General features: G+C 47.3%; 1 protein-coding gene across 1 annotated transcript in view; it reads left to right on the forward strand.

Annotated features, from left to right (window-relative positions):
• LOC121444498 (serine palmitoyltransferase 1) overlaps positions 1-4,200 on the forward strand; it is a 44,868-nt gene extending 40,668 nt beyond the window's left edge. Inside the window, exons 14-15 of the mRNA XM_041646311.1 lie at positions 1,161-1,234; positions 2,912-4,200. Of these exons, the coding sequence (XP_041502245.1) occupies positions 1,161-1,234; positions 2,912-3,005 (168 nt within the window). The 3' untranslated portion in view covers positions 3,006-4,200. The remainder of the gene's footprint in view (positions 1-1,160; positions 1,235-2,911) is intronic.
• Positions 4,201-22,556: the final 18,356 nt, after the last annotated feature.

Genomic DNA, 22,556 nt, shown 5'->3' on the forward strand with positions numbered 1-22,556 from the left:
TCACAGCCTCCACTCTAAGTCTTCCCAGTTCCTGCCCCTGCCCCCCCTCCCCCCCCCCCCCCGTATTTAGAGAAGGAGTTGGGGTACAGCATTACCCTTTGCAGACCTGAGAACTTTTCGCCAGGTTTATGTTGAGTTGTTGGTCAGGACATTGTTTTCACAACAGCTCCGGTTTGTGATGTCTCTTAACCAGCCAGGCTAGACACACAGCCAGGCCAGATGTCCAGATGATGGCACACTTCCAATTTCTCTCCCTGGATCTGAAGTGAACGCACAGCTCTGATGCCATCTGCATGGTATTCCATCTTTCCTTGCAGCTTGTGGCCACCTTTCTTTGGGATGATGCTTTTACTGATGGGCAGTTGAGGGACTCAGCCTTCCCTTGTGCACCATGTGTGCACTTAAGTGTGCACGTGCACCCACAGGGAACACAGCCAGTAGAACCCTGGGAAGTCTGCCTTTCAGGGGCCTAGGCTGTATTCATGGGTTCTGCAGCTCTCACTGTCTCATTCCAGAACTTGCCATCACCCAAAAGGAACTCTGTCTGTACATACTGCCGCCTTGCTCGAGAGTCTGGGCTTCCTGTGTACAGTGGAGGTCTTTTCAGTTAGACAGGTAATCAGTGGGTGCCTAATGCACAGGACAGCTCAGAACAGTTGTTTTCAGTGCCAAACTCTTGGGACCTGGGAGGTCTTTGCCAAGATGGAACCATGGACGGTCTCAATGTGGCTGTCCTCCTACAGTTGCTCACTGAGGCAGTCCTGCCAACACTGTCTGCACATGGGCCTTTGCTCCTGGCCTCCCCGGGTCCTCACTCTATGTTGTGTGAAATGTTGTCTCTAGCTTCTATGTCTGTGTAACTGAAAAATGGGTCAAAGTGTGTAGAATCAGATTTGCAGTTCTAGGGAGCCAAGTCTTTTCTCCCAAGTGTTCAGACATCACACAGGGTCTGTAGCTACCAGACTCCATAGCCTAGCACATCACCATCACAGAAGGTCTGAGTCCAAAGGAAGGATTCACCTTGAGAGTCCAGTGGGGGCATATGTGCTTTGTCTCCTAGAACTCTGCGTGGAACTATGAACAGCCTGTACTTTGAAGGCAGCGTAGATCTCTGCACTGTGGTCTAAGTCTGGATTGTTAATACCCCTTTCTCCCTGCAGTGCATGAACGAGGGCATTGCGTTGACTCAGGCACGCTACTTGGACAAGGACGAGAAATGCCTTCCTCCTCCAAGGTTGGTTAACGTTAAAGCACAGATGTATTGGGAAACATTACAGACTGTTGCAGGATAAGAATGTCCTTATATCAGGACAGGCTCCAAAACCACAGAGAAACCCTGTCTCGAAAAACAAAAAAAAAAAACAAAAAAAAAAAAAAAAAAAGAATGTCCTTATAGTACAGCACATTCATGGGTTTGCTCTCAACTAGATGGTTTTCATTTTCCCTGAAAAGCATCTCAGGACTGAGTGTCCTCCTAGGTGACTAGAAGGGTCGTCTGGAGACCCAAGAGTGATCTGACGACAGACTCTTGGCGACTAATAACAGCTGGAGTCCAACCCTAACTTGTGCTATGGAGACACTCTCGAGGCAGGGAGCAACCTGGATGTGGTCACCTTCCTAGCTGTCCTGGTGGGAGTCTGGATGCGTCATGCTGTGGACCCCAAAGCTACTTCAGGACTGCAAAGCAAGGGGGAGAAGGGGATTTGCACATAGGCTTTTGAGACACAAGTCTGCCCTCAAAATGCCTACGCTGTTCAGAGGAAGTGCACACCCTGACACCAAAGTCCTAGGTCAGAGGTCACAGAGGAGACTGGCACGATGGAGACTTCCTAGAACAGGTGACACCCTGACCTCGGAGAGTCAGTGCAGACAGTTCCTAGCTTCTGATGGTTTCCCCTCAGACTTGCTCTCCCATAAGCATTTGATTGCTCATGTTAGTAGGAGTCTCATATCATGACATATAAAGTCGAGTTGTTGTATGTGACGTTTCCACGCTGTGGGCTAATGCCGAGCTCATAAGCCTTACACTGCTCTAGCTGAGTGTGTTAGCTGGATGAGATTTGTAGAGGGTTTGTTGGCATGTGTCCCACCCTGGGCTCAAGAGGACCCTGGTGGGCACCATGTTCTTCAGCAGATGAGACACTAATTGTCTTGGGTGTGCAGTGGTTGAAAACCTCCAGGTACAGCCTGGAGCACAGAGAATAAGATGCCATGGACCTGGGCACAGACTCCCTACTGGGTGGAGGGGTCTCACATGCAGAAGGCTTCATCAGGACTGAGCTCACTCAAGAACTGCTCAAAAAGAGTTAAAGTTCCAACTCTGTCCTGTCTGTGTCCACCATCCCTGTGCTTCTTTGCTTCCTTGTAAGTGCACAGGGCTAAGACAGGAGACACACTTGTTCTGTGTCCTTGGTGGCCATGCCTGGTGCTTAAAGCCAGTGTTGGCAGAGGACAGGAGGAGCGTTGCCTCATCAGCTTCTGTTTCCTAAGGAACTTGAACATGTCTGCTTTTCTCTCTGATGTGGGCATTCATGTTTCCAGCTGAATTATTAAACAAGAACAACCAGGCAGTCACTGATGTGAGAAATGCTGACTTCTTGCTTTGGGGCAGGACTGCTTAGAGTGGTAGGTTGTTCAGAGGACTTGCCCACTGAGACTGGGAAGCACAGTACAAACCCTTGGAGTAGTTGCAGATGAGGGGGACGGCCAGGAGGCATAGCTTCTGCCCATGGCCACAGAGATGGTGTTAGGCCGCAGATAACCTCTCGCTGCTGCTGCTGCTGCTGCTGCTGCTGCTGCACGGTAGGAAAGCAGCGGCAGGTGGAAGGACCACGGGTGGGCTTCCAGAAGAACTGTAACAGTCTCCAGCACTGGCGTGCGACCCCACCTCACTGTGTTTTGTCTTTCTCAGCATCAGGGTTGTGGTCACAGTGGAGCAGACAGAGGAAGAGCTGGAGAGGGCTGCGTCCACCATCAGGGAGGCTGCCCAGGCTGTGCTGCTGTAGGCTGCCCCATGCTTCCTGCCACATCGCCTGCAGGCCGAACTGCTTGGAGACCTCCAGTTTGCCAGGGAGTAGATTGCTGTCCCGTGGTGCAGCTGTGGCTTGAGTACACAGCCTTAATCAATGGATGGATTTGTTTGTAATGCAGGAGCTGACTGTAGAGGAAGACAGAAGACAACATGTAACTGTACAGTGTGCCATTTGGTCTGTTTGGATGCTTTACTCTCTGTCATGTATATTTGTTTAAACCGGAGCTTCAGTTTTCCTTCTCCCGCCTGTGGTAATGATTTGATAAACACTCCTCCTCAGCTAAGAGGAACTCAGCGGGTATCACAGTTACTGTGGGAGAGGGAGTCCGCTGAATCTTCTCAAGTCCCTCAGTGGTGACTGCTTGCGGAGAACACTTCCTGTGAGTTAGAAATTTCATATAATGTATTTGAATTCCAGAACCTTCTATGCACTAGTTATTGATGTTATCGTTTCTGAGCTTCACTAACTGAAAATATTCATAGTGCTTCCTAAGCAATAATCTGAATTGAACATTTGTTTATTTTTGTGTAATTGACTTTATATTTTTAATATTCTCTCGTCAGTTTTGGGAAGAGGATTATTCTGGTCCCCAAATATGAATCATGCCCTGGGCATTTTTGAATATATCAGATGTCTGTTTCATGGTGATTTTGTCCAGGAGCACAGAACCGTGGGCTTTTCCTAAGCTGAGGAAAATAAGAACTTCTTTCATCCTTAAAGTCCAGATGCCTCAGAAAAACAGGGATGCTCTGAAGGTGACTTCCGAGCTGCACACTGGCAGCTGTTCTCCTTGGCGAACATGCTGAGTGGTGTAAAGGCTTGTGGTATGTGCCACGGAGCGTGTGTGTGGAAGGCCGGAGCGTGTGTGTGGAAGGCCGGAGCGTGTGTGTGGAAGGCCGGAGCGTGTGTGTGGAAGGCCGGAGCGTGTGCGTGGAAGGCCGTCATTCCTTCTCTTGTTGCGCAGGCAGAGGAATCGGGTCGTTTAAATGTCATTTTATGATGTGCATCCATGTTAACGGTGGATCGGCATCTGTTTAAGTGATCTGTGACATTTTGAATGTTTCTATTTCATACGTGCCTTGTGATTGCTGCTGCTGTGAGGGTACGGTCCTGTCGGGGATGGGTCTGCTCTGTTTGGTTTTTAGTGAAATAAACCTCCAAGAGCCTATTCCTGAAAATGAGTCTGTTTGTATAGCTACATGTTCAGCTCAACCTTTCTGCAAGTCTGAGGCACTATTCATTTTCCCTGTGTGGTTTCCTTCTGTTTTAGAAAATAATTTAGTTTCTTAGTCGCATTTCCCTGCTCAACCAAAGAGTGTATACTATTTTAAGGTTCTTAGGTTGCTACTAACTTAAACATTGGTTAAGGAGGACTCTTAAAATGCTAGAGCAAGGGTTGGACACTTAGTTCAGTGGGAGAGTACTAGCAAGCATAAGGCCCTGGGTTTGGTCCTCAGGTAGGGAAGGAAGCCTGGATGAGAGAGAGGACACAAAGCTTTCAAAGACGTTTACAAACAGCAGTTACTTCTGTTGTTGAGAAGAAGAGGTCCAGAAACAATGGGTCAACTTAACTCCTGGCTACCTCTTCCAGTCAGTGCACTCCCTCTAGCTTCAGAGGGCCCACGTAGTACGAGCAGGAAGTTCAAAGTTCAGGATCACTGTCACCCCCAGGTCAGGCCCAGCTAGTGTGTGAGCTTCAGGCAAGACTTGAACAGACATCTGTTCACTTCAGTCTAGACACCAGCAGAAGACCGAAGAAGCTAAGCTGTGGTGCACAGGTCTCTAATCCCAGCACTCAGGAGGCAAACACGGATGGATCTCTGCATTTGAGGCCAACCTGGTATACACAGGTAGTTCTGGGATAGCCAGGGCTACACAGAGAAATCCTCTCTCTCTAAAATAAAATAAAATAAATAAATAGAAATTTAAAAAAAAAAAAAGGTGGGGGCTGGAGTAATGGCTCAGAGAAGTTAAGAGCATTGCCTGCTCTTCCAAAGGTCCTGAGTTCAGTTCCCATACAGTGCTCTTAACAACTGAGCCATCTCTCCAGCCCCCAGTCTTTTTTTTTTTTTTTTATCACTTGAAAACCTTGCTTCTAACTTGTGGTGTTTCTCACTGCAGATCTTCTGTCGCTCAGCGAGTCTTCCTCTATAGGTACTGCATTCATCTCGGGCTGTTTAGAGATGTTTGTTTAGGTTGGTTGGGTTTTGGTTTTGTTTTATTATTTCATTTTGGTTTTGGCAGTTGCATCACTCTTGTGTTTTTGGTGTCCATTGGTTTTGGTTTATCCTATTCGGCTTTGTTTACCCTTAGAACTCTGAGGTTTTCCGTCTCTGGCCAACTTTGAGAGACTGACAGACACCATTCCTTTGAGGACTTTCGAGCCCCAGCTTCTTCCCACTTTCTTCTGTAACTCTCTCTACACGTGCGGCTGTGAGGTGGTCTAGGTGTGGGGGGTGAGACTCCTCTAGGCAGCTAAGGCTTTCCGTGTCTGGTTTATTTTCCCTGTTTTCTCTGGTTTCCAGATGCATCCTGCAGAGGTCTTCATGTGTTTCGGTTTCATCTCCTGCCATCCCCGCTGAACACCATGTCTGTCCAACACGTTTTTTTCACTTCAGTTGCGTTTCTCTGTCCGATGATTTCCATATTTTACAGTGTCTGTTTGCTGAGAGCTGGGCTGAGACTGGTTTTCATTTGTCTCAAGGGAATCTGTTGAAGCTTTCTTACTGTGACTCTTTCAGTCCTTGGAAGTGATGTCAACGTGATTCATTTCAGGGCTTGCATGGGGAGGTTTTGGTGGTTGTTTTCCTCGTTAAACGTGTGGTTTCCCCGGGTGCTCATAGGACCAGTGGCTTTCATTGTATCCCGGACATGTCGGCTCTTCTGCTCTGGGACTCTTGCTGGGACTTGAGTCTCCTGTGCAAGCAGAGGCTCAGCTTTCTGGAGCATAGACTGACTTCTGGCCTGCATCTGCGTCCCGTGCTTCTAATGCCAGTTGTGTCTTCCCACTCTCGTGATATTGCTCACTGGCCTACTTTCTCTGGCATTTCTATGGCTCTTCCTGGGCCTCTGGTGTTACTTTCTGGCAGAACAGAAGTTGCTTCTCTGTCCCAGCTGCTATGTGGCAAGGCCACCTTCTGCCATGGCAGATGGGAGGAAATGAAGCCATGGGCCTGCATCCCCTCAGGCAATTAGACTCAAAGCAAGGCAACAGCCCACTTTGCTGATGCTGTCTCAATGGCTGTCTGGCCCAACAGCCAGTTACCCAATTCTAGAGAAGGGATGGTCAGCCCAGTAGGGATTCGAAGACTACTTGTGCCCTGTTGTGGGGTTGGAGAGAGCTCTCCATGTGATTTTTGCCTTCTCCTCCTCTGTATCTATCAGGTTTTGGGCATCTTTGCCCTCTAGTCTGGAGTCCTCTGGGAGACAAAAGGAAAATGCGGGCATTTGAGACCTTGTTTCACCTGGATTCTAAGCACGCTCATGTGTCTGCCTTCTCTGGGTGCCCAGAGTCTTGTACCATTGCCCAGGGATTCTTCCCAGGGTGTTCATTTCTTTCTTTTCATTCTGCTTTTTTAGATGAGGCCCAATCTGTAGTCCAGGGGACCCTAAATTGTGATCCTCCTGCCTTAGCATCCCAAGTAATAAATAGTATGACTGTAGGCAGTCATAGGCCACCATACTTGGTGTGCAGGTTTGTCGTGATATTTCATTTGTATTTTAATAAATAAAGCTTGCCTGAAGTTCAGAGATTAGAAGAGCCCATTGGTTAGCCTTCCACAGACCAGGCAGCGGTGACACGCCTTTAATCCCACTAGCCACACTAGTTTGCCATAGAAACTGAGCAGTAAGGTACATGCCTTTAATCCTGGCACTGGAGAGGAATATAAGACAGGAGGAGACAGCTCTCAGACACAGTCTCATTCTGAGATTCCTGGAGGCAAAATCTTCATTTCAGACTGAGGTAAATAGGAGACAGTGGCTGGCTGTTTTGCTTTTCAGATCTTTAGGTTGAACCCCAATTTCTGTTTTTATTAATTCTGCTACACAGGTTAGTTATATAAATGTCAACTTGCCATAATCTAGAATTATCTGAGAAAAGAATCTCAATTGAGTTACTGCCTAGATCAACCTGCCTAGCAGGAGGCAGACTTAATTGTTAATTGTTAATTGCCCACTGAGGGCATCTCCCTTCCTTAGGCAGATTGTCCTGAATTACCTAAGCAAGCTAGCTGAGCGTAAGCCAGCAAACATCACCCTCCGTAGTTCTTCCATCATTTCTTTGGCTGTGAAGTGGGTTCCTTGGTCAGAGGTAATGGTGTGTGGCATAGCAAGCTGGTCTGCCCTCAGGTGCAGCCAGGCTTGGGTCCCGGAACACCGACTAGGGGTAGCAAGGGAATCAAGAAAGTACAGACACACAGGCAATACAGAAAAGGGGGATCAGCTGGGGTGTGCACTCTAATGGAGAAGTAGTTACTCAGGCCACAACCCAGAACAGTTGTGGGGGACCCACCAGAAAAGACCACTCAGACAGGGTTTCAAGCCAATAGAAAGTCTTTATTAGCCCGCTGGCGTCAACACTGGGTGTTTTAGACCTGAGTGAAGTCCCCAGCCTTTCTCAGGATGGGTTTTTAAGAACAAAAACCACATCCTGAGTTTACACACCTAAGTCAGTAAGAACAGTTAGCCAGAAGCTGAATACAGAAGCAAGGTCAGTACGTTCAGGCATTTTGCCAGAACTATGGACTTTGGTGGATTAGGTCTTTGTCCTCATCTTGGCTGGTGGTTCTGCCTTTGTGCTAGTTTCCAGGGCTTGAATGGTCCTTACGTCATGGCGTCAGTTGGGCTAAGGTCTGGGGGCCAGTTACAGAACTTCAGTGTGTTTATTAGGTTCAGCACATGGGGAGGGGTTCAGTAGTCTTGGGAGGAGATCTCTGTGAGTGAGCAGCCTCCCTCTGAAGACATCCCCTAGCAGAAAGCTGCACTTGCTAATTTTTGCACACCCTGGTCAAATATTTGCACTCAGAGCCCTGAGGGAAGCTTTGCCATCCCTCTGAGTCTCACCCAGGGAAGGCTTTGCCGCTCCCAGGAGGCTGAGGCATTGGTGTCCTTGATGTGGCTGTACTCGAGTGAACAATACACGCCCACTCGGGGCTTCACACACTCACAGTTGCCTCCGCTCCTTCATTCGGGTTCCTGCCTTGACTTCCCTCAAGGATGGGATGTGGCCTGGATTTGTGGGCCAAATAAACCCTTCCTCCCCCAAAATTGTTTCTGGCCAGGGTGTTTGTCATAGCTGTGGAAATGAAACGGGGACACTCAGCTTAGGCTGTCTTCCTAATTGTGCATGGTTCTGTAAGTGGGACTGGACAGGAACCAGCCATCCATGTTTCCTGAACCAAGTTCCTCCTGTCCTCAGTGCAGACTGGACTCTGATATCTGTGAACTGAATGAACGAACAGGGTGGTTTTCATTCTCGAGAACGTCAAGATCTTAAAGTTTCCGTCCGGCAGACGTCCCTAAACTCTTGAGTGAGTGCCTCCCAAACACGTAAGGTTACGTGAAATCGTCATGTTGAACAGGTGACCTGAAGGCGGGAAGCTTCTGTTGTCAAAGGGTTAATGGCATTACTTTCAACTTAAGCCCTCTCCAGACACCCCAACAACCATCCCGCTATGCACCCCATCTCACAGTCCATCCTCCCATCTGTCTGTCCATCTCTCTGTCTGCCTGTCTCTCTGTGCCTTGCTGATCAACTTGAAGAATTCTTTTCTGTTCTTTGAAAGGATTAACCCTTGTTACCAACTATCCTGATATTTTTATCTGCATAGACCAGCCAGTCCCCCTAGCTGGCCTGCCCCCAGGAAAGACACCAGGATTTAACGTGAGACGTGATAGAGTAATCTCACTCTTCATGGCACTGGGGTACAGTGACAGAACCTTGGTGGGGTTTTAATATGCCTAAATGCCCAGATTCCTACTAACTTCACCCCGACTCTCATTCCCTTTCCTCTGTAAATGTTACAATGACTCTGAGATGTGACTCTTTCATGGCAAATGTTTAAGTGAGGCGGTAAATAACCTTACGGTGCACAGCCGACCCCTTGGTGTGGGTTTCACAAAGGATCATACCAGCTAGGGTTTGCGTTCCTAAGTCTGAATTCTACTCCCCAAAGGACACCCCACTTTTGTGTTCAGATGTGAAAGGCATAAGGAAGTCATTAAGAACTGGGATTTTGCGGGGCAACTTTGATTTGACACTTTTGAAATATGATCCAGGTCATGGCTGTGGATGGTGCCGAGCTCTTTTTGGGCAACGTGTCTGGACTTGATTATTTGAAGCCAGGTTGTGGGCTCTGTTGCCCACCCCTCTGCGACGGTGCTGCTGCAGCAGGTCTTGTGTCCTGAAATGATTGGGGACTTTGTATGGGTTCTAAATATTAATAAGTAAGTGTCATATGAGTTCTTGACTTTGCTGTCTAGCTTTTACCTTGCTTCTGTAGTGGTGGCCTTCCTGTTCCAGAAATTACACTGCCAGCATCTTGTCAATATTTAGTTTCTTCCCCAAGGAGGACAAAGGACACAAAACAGACTATTCAATAAATACTTACCAAATGAGTGAAAAGGAACCGGAAGTAACCTACCCAGTGGGCCTTGGTGGTGCCAACACATCCGTGTCTAGGGACTTCCCTTTTCCCTTTCCTCTTGTGGTCAAGAGATTAACCCAGAGTCTTTCCGTCCATCTCACCCCCAGCAGCAGACAGACAGGAGGGTATAAGGTTGGCCCCTCCACACTGTCCAGCAGCAGCTACATAACTGCGGCCTGGTTACAGAGGTGTTTATTTTTCAGGTGACCCTGTCCCAGCTCAGGCGTTCACAGCTTTCTCTCACAGTGTTCCAGAAATGGCCTTTTCTGGCTGTTTCTTGATGATCACTAGAAACGCTATTCCAGGCACGTTGTCTTTTGGGAGACTGATGGGGGTTTGCAAGGGTCTTCCTGTTTATGAGGATGCTGTGAAGTCTCTCAGGAGAGAGCGAGTCAAAGACAGGAGCTTGTGTAGATTCTCATCCATACTTGTTAGGGGACCAGTGAGTCCTCTGCACTCCCAGAGTTGTCTTAAAATCACCCATGGTTATTTATATAGAGTATATACCCGCAGGGTAATGTCTCAGACTGTCTAATAAATAACATCTCAATTAAACACCATCAAATCCTTTTAAAGGTAGGAAAACAGACAGAGAAAGGAACTTCTCTCAACGACAACAGCCAGACCCAGTTGGATCTCCTTTTGTTCTACTTCCTGTCTTTTCCTCATCTACCCATCAATCCAAAGGGGGGACAGAAGGCAGAAGGAAGGAGTAGTGAAAAATAAAATCCCGGAGAAACAGCACTGCCTACAAGGACCCGCGAATCTGCCTGGCTTCTCTCCTCTTCCTGGCACTATTAGTGACTCACAGAATGACAGCCAGGAAGCTCTCCACCCAAATGGTGGACCCCCCCCCCCCCCAGTCCCTGCAGCATAAGACAAGACAGCAAGAGCACTCCTGCAGGGGCATCTAGCTGAATTTGAGCCAACTGACTTGTGTCTTGGCTTAAGCTTCCTTGTAAGCAGAGTCTAGAAAAGTTTTGCAGGAAACCAATCTGGAAAACTCCTTTGTGGGAAGTCAGGAAGGCAGGCACACCTAGGGAGCAGTTGGTGGCAAGGCTCCACAGTGGGCTGCTGGGGCCCCGTCCTCTAGGGACCTAGGTTCATCATTCTGCCTAAGGCAGTCGCCGTGGGAATGCGTTAGGTTTACTCCAGCACCCACTTTGGGCCCCTCACAAACACAGAACTACAGCTTCAGAGGATCTGATGCCCTCTTCTGGCCTCCGTGGGCACCAGCACATACGTGGTGGCACAAACACAGAGAGAGACATAAATAAAAAATAAAAACACTTCTTTAAAGTGTTAGTTAAAATAAACCGAAATTCCCCGGGGACTGGGAACGGTAGCACAGTGGTGGTGGAGAGCTTACGTGGCCTATTGCAAAGCCCTGGGTTCAGCTCTACAGAAATCACATAAATGAATCAATAGATAAGCAGCCCCCAAGAGGCCTGAGACTTCTAAGAGGAAACAAACCCTTTCCTCCCCAAGTTGCTTCTGGCCGTGGTGGTCTATCACAGCAGTAGAAACACTTAGACACAAGGCTTTGTTGTTGCTTTGGATTGGTTTCATTTTTCCTTTGGATTGGTGTATTTTTCTTCTGTTAGCTGAGTCAGGAGGTGGTGAGTCTGCACCCCTATGTCCCTTGCCCACCACCCCACAGGGCAAGATCACCTACCTCCCTTGATCTGCGGCACAGACACCTGAACAAGATTCTCTGCTGTTACGCGCTTTGAACTTCATTATTCTGTAATCACAGTTTTTGTCAGGCAACAGATGTCATCCACCCAAACACCCTCCCCTTTTCCCCCTCAAGCCCCGCCTTTCCGGGAAATGCTCTTCTTACTTTGTTAACTCTGCTCTCCCCGAATAGCAACCCCTGAACCCCGGCTGTGCCTGCTCACTTCGGAGATCATCCCAAGTCTTTGGATGACAGTGGCTCCCTGGTGCTGATTTTCTGGAGAGTCTCGAGTAACACGGGCCTGGGCCTATCGTAGCACGGAGTGAAGGGTTGGGCCTGGCGGCCTGGCCCTGAGCTTCTCGGCCTCGGAAGGTCACAGTCGGGGGCACTACTTTCTGGAAATTGGAGAGGAGCCTTCCACACAACCAGAATCTCTGAGGGCTTGGAATCCAAATAGGATCTTCTCACAGAAGTCCCTTCCCCTGTCTCCTGAAAGGGGCCTTTCCTCCACCCTTGTCAGTCTCTGAGGAACAAGAACAAATAACATAGGGTCACACCACGTTCACTGCATGGCAACTAGTATTAGGGCCTTTCTCCCGACACTCTTGAATAACAATACTCTGAAGGGACACTTCTTTAAACATCCTGTACATTTATGTAGTTAGTGTGTGTGTGTGTGTGTGTGTGTGTGTGTGTGTGTGTGCATGTGAGTGAGTGTGTGTGCATGTGAGTGAGTGTGTGTGCATGTGAGCGTGTGTGTGCATGTGTGTGTGAGCGTGTGTGCATGTGTGTGTGTATGCATGTGAGTGAGTGTGTATGTGAGCGTGTATGTGCATGTGTGTGTGAGCATGTGTGAGTGTGTGTATATGTGGGCAGAGAGGACAACTTGAGGGAGTCCGTCTCCTCCCATCATGATTTTCTTCTGTCAGAAGGGTTTTCTGGTAGCTGAGATGAAAACTGATGGTTAAGAGCGCCCGCTGTTCTTCCAGAAGCCCCGGGTCCCTGGCACCCACATGCTGGCTCACAGCTGCCTTAACTCCAGTTCCAGGAGGTCCGAAGCCCTCTTCCAGCCTCCTTGGGCACCTGGCTCATAGGTGCACATACACGCAAGTATGTAAAAACACATGCAATAGAATGGTTTTTTGTTGGTTTGGTTGGTTTGGTTGGTTTGGTTTTGGGTTTTGGTTGCTGATTGTTCAAGACAGAGCTTCTTTCTCTGTGTATGTAGCCCTGCTTGTCTTGGAACTCGCTCTGTAGACCAGACTGGCCTTGAACTCAGAGATCTTCCTGCTTCTGCCTCCTGAGTGCTGGGATTAAGGTATATGCCACCAACACCCTGCTAAAATGTATCTTTTAGAAAAAATATAAGGCTGGGCAGTGGTGGCCCATGCCTTTAATCTCAGCACTCGGGAGGCAGAGGCAAGCTGGTCTCTGTGAGTTTGAGGCCAGCCTGATCTACAGAGCAAGTTCCAGAACAGGCTCCAAAGCTACAGGGAAACCCTGTCTCAACATACATACATACATACATACATACATACATACATACATAAAAGAACTCTCTGAATTAAATTGATTTTGGTTAAAGTTCCATTCCAAGTTTTAACAAAACATGGTGAACAGATGTTGTTATGGGGAGCTAATAATCCTGCCCTCCTTACTTAGGTAAGGAGACAAGAACTGGTTAATCTAATCCAGCACTCAGCACGCGACCTGCTGAGGTCTTGAGCGAGTTTGTTTAAGGAACCCTGTTTCTCAAAGCCAAAACATTAAGTAAATTAAAATACTTTACCATATTAAACAAAATTTAACAGATCCCGTTTTCCTGGTGGTACTGTTTTCCAAAGGAGAATATGAATAAAATCTATTTTACAAGCTATCAAAATAATTTGCCTAACACCATGCCAATGTAAAGACACATGTGAGTGAGTGCCCGAGGGGAAGCCACTGTGCACGCCTGCACCAGGAGTAGGAACCGCACTGCGTCTCTCTAGCAAAGCAAGATTTTCACCATGTGAAAAAAGGCTTAACGTCACGATGCAGACTATCTAAGGTAGTATTTTAATGTAGGAGGCCAGAGGGAGGCTGGGAGAGGCTAGAGGAGGAGGGTGGATCAATGATGATGTGCTTAATGCTCAAACATGAGGCCCTGAGTTCAGATCCCGAGCACTCAGGTAAAATGCTGACCAAGGTGCAGAGGAGAGACAACAGAACGCTCAGCTGAAAGGGAACATGTGTGCCCTTGGGGGAGGGAGGGTGAACATGATGAAATTTTATTGCATGAAATTCTCAACTAATCAAATAAATGTTTTTAAAGATTTGAAAAGGGGGGCAGGTGCTCCTGGTTAACGTCTTTAATGTCATCACTAGGGAGGCAGAGACACAGGTGGATCTCTGAGTTTCCTGTCTCAGAAAAGAAAATGGCTCCTGAGGAATGCCACACAAGGGCCGTCTCTGACCGCCCCATGTACACAAATAGACATGCACACTTAGAGACACAAGAATAAATAATAAATAAGATCGCTAAGTTAAGATATATGAGTGAGTGTTATATTAGTATATACTGGGGTAAATTGAGGGCCATGCGTGTTCCACGGGGCTGGGCTGTTGCCTGGGACCCTGTTGGTGTCCTAGGGCTACTCTGTCTCTAGGATCAAGCCGATCTGGATGGCCTTCACTGCTACCTGGGGCCATGGTGATATCCAGACCCTGGGGGCTGCCGAGGACCATGTCTGGGTCCATGGTCCTACTGCAACTGGGGTCTGTGTTGTAGTCTGTGGCCCGTGCTGCCACAAGGGTCCACATAGAGCCCTGGTGTCTGGAATTAAAGGCGTGTGCCACCACCACCTGGCAGAGTGTTTGATATTCTTGCAGAGAACCAGGATTCAATTCCCAACCCCATATCCAGCAGCTCTCAAACCCCTGTAACTCCAGCTCTAAGGGTCTTCTGTGGCCTCCAAGGGCACCACACTCAGGTATACATACACTCACAGAGAAACACAGTTATATGAATCACACTCAGGTGTGCATACACTCACAGAGAGACAAATATATATGAATAAAAATATAAATCTTTTTAAAATGGCTATGATGAGGCATCTAGGATGTTGTGTACTTCACTCCAATTCAAGCTTTTGTCTTTTTGTTTGTGTCATAATCCCACTATGTAGTCCTGGAATATATGGAGATTAAGCTGGCTAAGCTGGCCTCAGACTCACAGACCTTGAATTGATTCTCCTGCCTTTGCCTCCCAAGTACTGAGTTTGCCGGCATTGAACCATGCTAGACTGTTTTCTGAGATGGGATCTCACCGTGTAACCCAGGCAAGACTCAAATTCCAGTCCTGTCTTAACCTCCCAAGTGCTGAGATGACGTGTGTGCCACCATATCCGACGAAGTTTCAGGCATGTGTGTCTATGTGTATGTGTGGTGTGTGCACATGGATACATCCACATGTATGTGAGTGACTGTATGCTGTGTGCACACACATATAGAGGCCAGAGATTAACGTAGGTATTTTCCTTTATCTCTCCTCTCTTCATATTACAGTGATCTAGGAGCTCAATAACTCGGCTGGTTTAGCTAGCCAGCCTGCCCCACGGTCTGTGTTTACTGAGGGCTGGGACTGCAGATGCTGCCATGCCTGTCTGGCTTTGATATGGGTTCTGGGAATCCAAATGCTAGTCCTTGGGATTGCGCAGCACTGTTTTATCCACTGAGAGCCCCCACTCACCTCTGCTCCATTAAAAGGAAAAGGAGCCAGACGTTTAAGGGACTCAAGCAGGCCCCACACATGGCAAAATCTGTCTGCCATGTTTGCCATGCTCAGGCTGCTAAAGCCCCTTCTTGCGTGGTGGCACTTGAGGGCTGAAGACAGCCTGGTGGATGAGTGCTCATCTTGACAGTTCATGGCCCTGAATTCAAATGCTACCACTGCCAGAAAAAAAAATCACTAAAAATTTGCTGGGAGGTGATGGCACACACCTTTCATCCCAACACTCAGCAAGCAGGTGTGGATGGATCCCTGAGTGTAAGGCCAGCCTAGTCTATAGTACAAGCTCCAAGACAGCCAGGAGTACACAGAGAAACCCTGTCTTGGAAAACCAACATAAATAAATAAATCTAGCACCCAAGAGGCAGAGGCAGGTAGATCTCTGTGAGTTAGAAGTCAGGCAAGAAGGAGAAGAGGAGGAGGAGAGGCAGGAATTAAGTGTGGCCATAAAGCTATTCGTATACCTTTGCCACATTAGCAGTATTTTCCAGTCAAATCTAACCATGTCACAGGAAGCATTTGTAACCACTTTCTGCAGCAGAGACTGGGCTTAACAACTTCCTTTCGATGGTTCCCTCTCTAAGGACCACCATGTCTTTTTTTTTCTTTTTTTTTTTTAAATATTTTCTATGGTTTATTTAACTTTTATTTTATGTGCATTGGTGTGAAGGCGTCAGATCCCCTGCAACTGGATCTTCAGACAGTTGTGAGCTGCCATGTGGCTGCTGGGAATTGAACCCGGATCCTCTGGAAGAGTAGTCAGTACTCTTAACCACTGAGCCATCTCTCCAGCCCCAGGACCACCATGTCTTGATGGCCTAAGCAGGCAAGTCCAAACTTTGGCCCACTGTACTCCACCCACCCTCCACCAGCCTCATGCAACCAGAGACAGCTACAAATATGGCCCTAAATCACAAAAATACTTAGAACATTGAGGTTTTGTCTGTTTGTTTGTCTTTGCTACTTTTTTTTTTTAAAAAAAGAGGAACATGGGTGTACTCACTCATATTTGGTTTCTAGCCATAAATAAAGGACATTGAGCCTATAATTAGTGATCCTAGAGAAGCTAAATAAGAAGGAGAACCCAAAGAAAAACATATAGGCATCCTCCTGAATATTAACCTTCATCAGGCGATGAAAGGAGACAGAGACAGAGACCCACATTGGAGCACCGGACAGAAATCTCAAGGTCCAAATCAGGAGCAGAAGGAGAGAGAGCACGAGCAAGGAACTCAGGACCGTGAGGGGTGCACCCACACACTGAGACAATGGGGATGTTCTATCGGGAACTCACCAAGGCCAGCTGGCCTGGGTCTGAAAAAGCCTGGGATAAAACCGGACTCCCTGAACATAGCGGACAATGAGGACTACTGAGAACTCAAGATCAATGGCAATGGGTTTTTTATCCTACTGCACGTACTGGCTTTGTGGGAGCCTAGGCAGTTTGGATGCTCACCTTACTAGACCTGGATGGAGGTGGGTGGTCCTTGGATTTCCCACAGGGCAGGGAACCCTGATCCCTCTTTGGGCTGACGAGGGAGGGGGACTTGATTGGGGGAGGAGGAGGGAAATGGGAGGCGGTGGAGGGGAAGAGACAGAAATCTGTAATAAATAAATTTAAAAAAATAAAAATAAAAAAAAATAAACTTTGTTACTCAATTACATGATTCTCCAACTCGAACTTGACAACCTCATACCTCAATGTCAAAAAGTCAGCATTCCGGCTGAGTCTCATGTCATATCAGTTCTGCTGGCTTCAGGAGGTAGTTAATAAGAGCCCAGACTGACGCCCAAGAGCAAGCAAGGGAAAAGCTGGTTCAAGAATCTTCCCAACACAGTGGCTGGAGACAGAGGTGGCAGGGACAGAATTGATGGCTTTCCTTTGTTCTCAGTCTCTGCCTCTTCTCCCACAGCTGCCTGCCAGGGACACAAGGCTGGGCCGGGAAAGCAGCATTGTCGAGCCTGCAGGTGGCTACAGTTCCTGCCCAAGCACCCATCTCTCTCCTCTCCATACGAAGGGCTCCCCCCAAGTTCCCTCCAGATGGAACCTGAACCCGTGACCTCCCCACATAAAGACATCCGCGACACCCACCACACCATCTGGGGCTCATAAAATTGCGCTCTGTCTTTTCTTGGCTCTGGGGCCGTTCAAAAGCTGCAAGGCCACATTCAGGACTACTCTGCTTTACCCGCAGACTCTAATTCGGAACACATTTCCACACAGAGAGGCAGAACAAAGCCCAAAAGCTCTGGAGTTCAATTTACATTCTCAGTCAGTGAAAGAAAATGGAAATAAAAAACAGTTGTGGGGAATTCATTTGTAACTGTGCCGCAGCTCCAGGAGTGCCTTTCCTAGCATGTCATGGAAGAAAAGACGCTTTTAAAGCCACCACAGAAAAGCTGATGTGACCAAAAAAGGAGAGGTGAGGCTTGTTGTTTTTTTTCTTTCTTGAATTTGTTTTAGAGTGCAGATGACAGTGTGAGCACTCTCAATCTGGCAGACACAAGGCTGCTCCACTCTTGCCTGCTGGGGGATCTTACCCTTCTGGTCTTCACTTGTATGAGTACTGCCAGGCACTAGCCACTCCGTGTGGTCCTGGGAAGTTTCCACACAAGAAACTCGAGTTTTCTCTATGCTGGACCAGGCTTCCTAGATGACTGCCGAGCTGGTGTCATGTACCAGCACCGAGATTTCCAGGTACATATCTGCTGTCGTAAGTAATGCCTGGCTCGTTCAGAGGCGGTGGGGGGGACCCCAAGTACTTCAAGCACGGTGTCAGCCGTCCAGTTAAAAGTGCAGTACAGGACGTGTGGTGTGCTTCCCTGTTTAGACGGCTTGTAGGGCTGGAGGGATAAGGGGTCCCCTGTGCATATTCTACCTACATGTCACTTGCACATGGAAAGGTTGCTGCTCCCCTGGTGCCCTTTCTGACCATCCTGTGTGTTACCTTTTTCCTCTGCTGCTATTGGAGACAAACCCCCAAAATGTCTGAGTCCTGTTATCGGTGCCCACAGAGAATGCCCGCGCTTTCGTTTGTTTCTGTAGGGTCTCTCGCACATTCTGGCTGTGTTTTTAGACCTGTTTCTACTGCTCTATGCATATATGAAGACATGCAGTGTCACTTAATGACTTGTTTCAGCCCCATGTGTGGTGTGGAGCGAGGCAAATCTGGGGCTTGTTAAATATTTACAGGTGGACTTCAATGCTTTGATCCACAGTAAATTCAGTAACTTTCGATTTATTTTTCAGGGTATTTTTAGGCGTATGTTATTTTTATCCGTACATTATATATAGGGGCCTGTGCGGGGGTTGTGCTCGTGTCTGTGGAGAACTGATGAAGCCAGAAGAGGGTGTCAGGTCCCCCGGAGCTGGAGTTACAGGCAGTTATGAACTGTCTGACGTGGATGCTGGGATCTGAACTTGGGTTCTCTGGAAGAACCACACACGCTTTTAATTGCTGAGCCAACACTTTAGCCCCAAGTTTTCAGGTTTTGGATTGTTTTGCTTTAACATTCGTAGATACCCTGCCAAGAAAATCCACTCAGAAGAACATTTAGATTTTGTCTGAAATGGTTAAGAACAAAATCTGTTTGCTAGCTTCCCAGTCCCGATTCCTAATCTCTTATTTCCTTGCTTAGCCCTGGTAGAGACTAGAATAGCTAAGATTAGCTGTCCCAGGTTTCCACGCCACTCAGTTTGCTGTGTGGTCAGTTTTGACCTCACTGCTCCAGGCTAGGTTCTCCAGGAGAAAGAAAGGTGTTGATCTGCCCTGTTCAGCTCCTGCTGGAAGCTACTATGGCCCCTTCTGGCCAGAAACACCCAATGCAAATCTGCCATTGTGCCCAGGCAGGGTACAAGATCATGAGAGGCCCTGGATCATGAGTGGATTGTGGTATAGAAACTAAATAGTAGCCAGGTGATGGAGGTGCTCAGGTGGATCTCTGAGTTCAAGGCCAGCCTGGTCTACAAAGCAAGTTCCAGGACAGCCAGGGCTGTTATACAAAGAAATCTTTTCTCAAAAAAGTAAAAAAGATCTATATGGTATAGGATTATAGAAGAATCTATATGGTATAGGATGTATAAAAGAATCTATATGATATAGAAGGAGCAACTGCTCCCTTCAGGGAAAGCTGAAAGTGTGCTAACACTTTCAGTTTGACAAGAAGCCACAGTGCAGATGCTCAGTGAGCCCAGTGTTAGCTCGAGGGGAAAGGACACAGCCCAGTCAAGAACAGACGAGAAAATAAGTAGCTTTGTAAATATTTATAAGAAAGCAAAATTCTAAAAAAAAAATTAAAAATTAATAAAACTATTTGACAGTATTTTCATATTCTCATAACTTGATCTATATTTTTTTCTGATAACACAGGGCTATGTATGCATTTTTCTGTGCCATTATAAAATGGGTTACAGATTTTATGCCATGCCACCTTTCCAAGAAATAAGACACAGCTGTCCCCTGGTATCCATCATGCATTGGCTGCAGAACCACCTTGGAGGTAGCCAAAGACCCTGAGTACCCAAGTTGCAGAGCCTACACACCGTCCTCTCCATAGAAAACCCTAAGTATGCAAGTCACAGAGCCCACGCTCCCTCCTCCCCACACATCTGGACAGTCATCGCCCACACTCCCTCCTCCCCACACATCTGGACAGTCATCGCCCACACCCCTCCTCCCCACACATCTGGACAGTCGTCTAGAGGATGATGAGACTGAATCTGCACATGCTCAAAACACACACACACACACACACACACACACACACACACACACACTGCAGCTGTTGCAGGGAGCACCAAGACACAGACATGAAATACAACAGACAACAGTCCCACTGTCCTGGATGGAATGGGCTTCGTGCTTGGTGATTTTAGTTTTGCTTTTGGAACTTTCTGGAACAGTTTTCAAATATTTTTTTCCAATCAACTTTATTTGAATCTATGGGTAAGGAATTTGTGGACACGGAGGGAGAGTTGTGCCTCACCCTTATAGCTCTGGTACCTTGGTCGTGCTTATCAAATGTGATGATTTCCACATATATTCCAACCCCTACTTCTAGTCAGTATTCAGGTGTTTCCATTTAGACTTTTTTTTTTTAATACCAGGATCCACATGCTGGAGGTGGCTCAGTGATTAAGAACACTGACTGCTTTAGCGAAGGACCCAGGTTCAGTTCCTAGAACCTACGTGGCCACACACAACCAGCCCTAACTCCAGTTTCAGAGGATTTGCTACCCTCTTCTGGCCTCTTCAGACAACAGGCATGAAGCACCCTGATATACATGCAGGCAGAAAACTCATAAAGAAAAACAAACAAATCTTTAATAAATAAATATGATTCCGGGTCCCCTGAGATTCACAGGTGTGATGACTGGGCTTTGCAGCATCGTATGTACCCTCAAAACTTAGGGTGTCAATGTGTTACCTGGCTGATGAGTGGGGGAAGTAAAAGAAAACAGTAAAACAAAACAAAACACAGAAACCAGATCTGCCCACCGCATCGTGTTTGAAGCTGTGTTAGCCCACCCGACCACTTGTTTCGTCTGGACATTTGCTCAGCGCTAAGGCTTCATCAGTGTCGTGGAGGGCAGAGTTTAGGGTTTTTCTCAGACTATTTCCTCCCAGGGTTATTCTCTTGGGTTTTGTATTTTGTTGTTTGTTTGGTTTGGTTTTTGAGACAGGGTTTCTCTGTGTAGCTCTGGCTGTCCTGGAACTCATTCTGTAGACAAGGCTGGCCTCAAAGTCATAGAGAGCCACCTCCTTCTGTCTCCTGAGTGCTGAGATTATAGACCTGCACCACCCCTGCCTGGCTGCCTGGAGTATTCTGAACCCATACTGTACTTCTGAGCTGTATCCTTAGTGACTTTGCCAAAGCAAACTTGCACATATCAAGGCAAGGAGGGTGTGGTCAACACATCCAAGACAAGATGGAGCAGGAGCCTCAGTTCTACAAATCTTAAGATCCATCAAGAGCTAACAGCTAGGCCTGGTGGCTACTCAACAAGCTAAGGCAAGAGGATCAGAAGTTCAAGGCTAGCCTCAGCAACTTAGAAAGACCTTTTCTCAAAAAGAAACAAAACCAAACAACAATAACAACAGAAACCAGGAAGGGTTTAACTTAGTGGTAGAATGCTTGTCTAGAATGAATGAGGGTCTATAGTCATTCCCTGGGGTGGTGGGAGGACCTCTTGGATGATCTTGAAAGTTAATCCTTTCCCCGTTTGAGCCCTCAGGTGAGCCCAGCCCTGTGTACCACCCGGATGAAGGATGTGTAACCCACAGAGGATGTGACGTGATGAACAGGCACTCCTTTAAGACACTGACTGGGAGGATCATTTGTTGCTCAGCAGAAGTGGACTGATCCAGCCTTCATATATGGCGTCCATGTCTCAAGCAAGACCCGTCCTCAGGACCAGGCTAAGTAGGACAGTGTGCTCTGGTACCTAAAGTTCGGAGTCTCAAATGCCAGACCCACGAAGCTCATCTCCACCCAGGCCAAGATCACAAACATCTAACCAAGCAGACCATGTGTTCTCTGTCACTTTCTGTTTGTCTCAACATTCAGAGACACGTGCTGCACACATTGAGCGTCTGTTATTGACAAGAGTTGTAATTGTTGTATCCAATGCCCTGTCTCCGTGTATAGTCACTGTAACCCAGGTTTATTTATTTATTAATATTTATTTATTTATTATGTATACAATATTCTGTTTGTATGTTTGCAGGCCCGAAGAGGGCACCAGACATCATTACCGATGGTTGTGAGCCACCATGTGGTTGCGGGGAATTGAACTCAGGACCTTTGGAAGAGCACGCAATGCTCTTAACCACTGAGCCATCTCTCCAGCCCCGTAACCCAGGTTTATGACTGTGAGGTCTGTCCTCATATCTGGAGTTAGGAGATTGGGAGGGGTATTGGCTCTGTAAGAGAAAAAACATATTATTTGGTATTTCCTTGTTGCTTTTCATTTATTAGGCAAACAACACAAATGGAGTAACAATTGTCCCAGACAAGATGATAAAATATATAAACAGCCGGGTGGTGGTGGCTCATGTCTTTAATCCCAGCACTCAGGAGGCAGAGGCAGGCAGATCTCTGTGAGTTCGAGGCCAGCCTAGTCTACAAGAGCTAGTGCCAGGACAGGCTCCAAAGCTACAGAGAAACCCTGTTTCAAAGAAACATACACACACACACACACACACACACACACACACACACACACACACACAAGTCTTTCCTAATCCTAATATTTTCTTGAGAAATTTCTAGTAGTGAGTTTATTTCTTTACCCATCGGCCTTTCTCCAATCTGTTACACTTCCTAGTCCATTCCTCTGTGCTTGGTGTGCTAAGTCCAAAAGGACTTGAAGACTCTTTTAAAGTTCTTGTATAGCTTCACAGAGAGACATTTGGAGGTACACCTATGTG

Source organism: Microtus oregoni, unplaced genomic scaffold (genome assembly GCF_018167655.1).
Source record: "Microtus oregoni isolate MIOR12 unplaced genomic scaffold, Mior012 000128F_ref0000496, whole genome shotgun sequence".
In the NCBI taxonomy this organism is placed as follows: Eukaryota; Metazoa; Chordata; class Mammalia; order Rodentia; family Cricetidae; genus Microtus; species Microtus oregoni.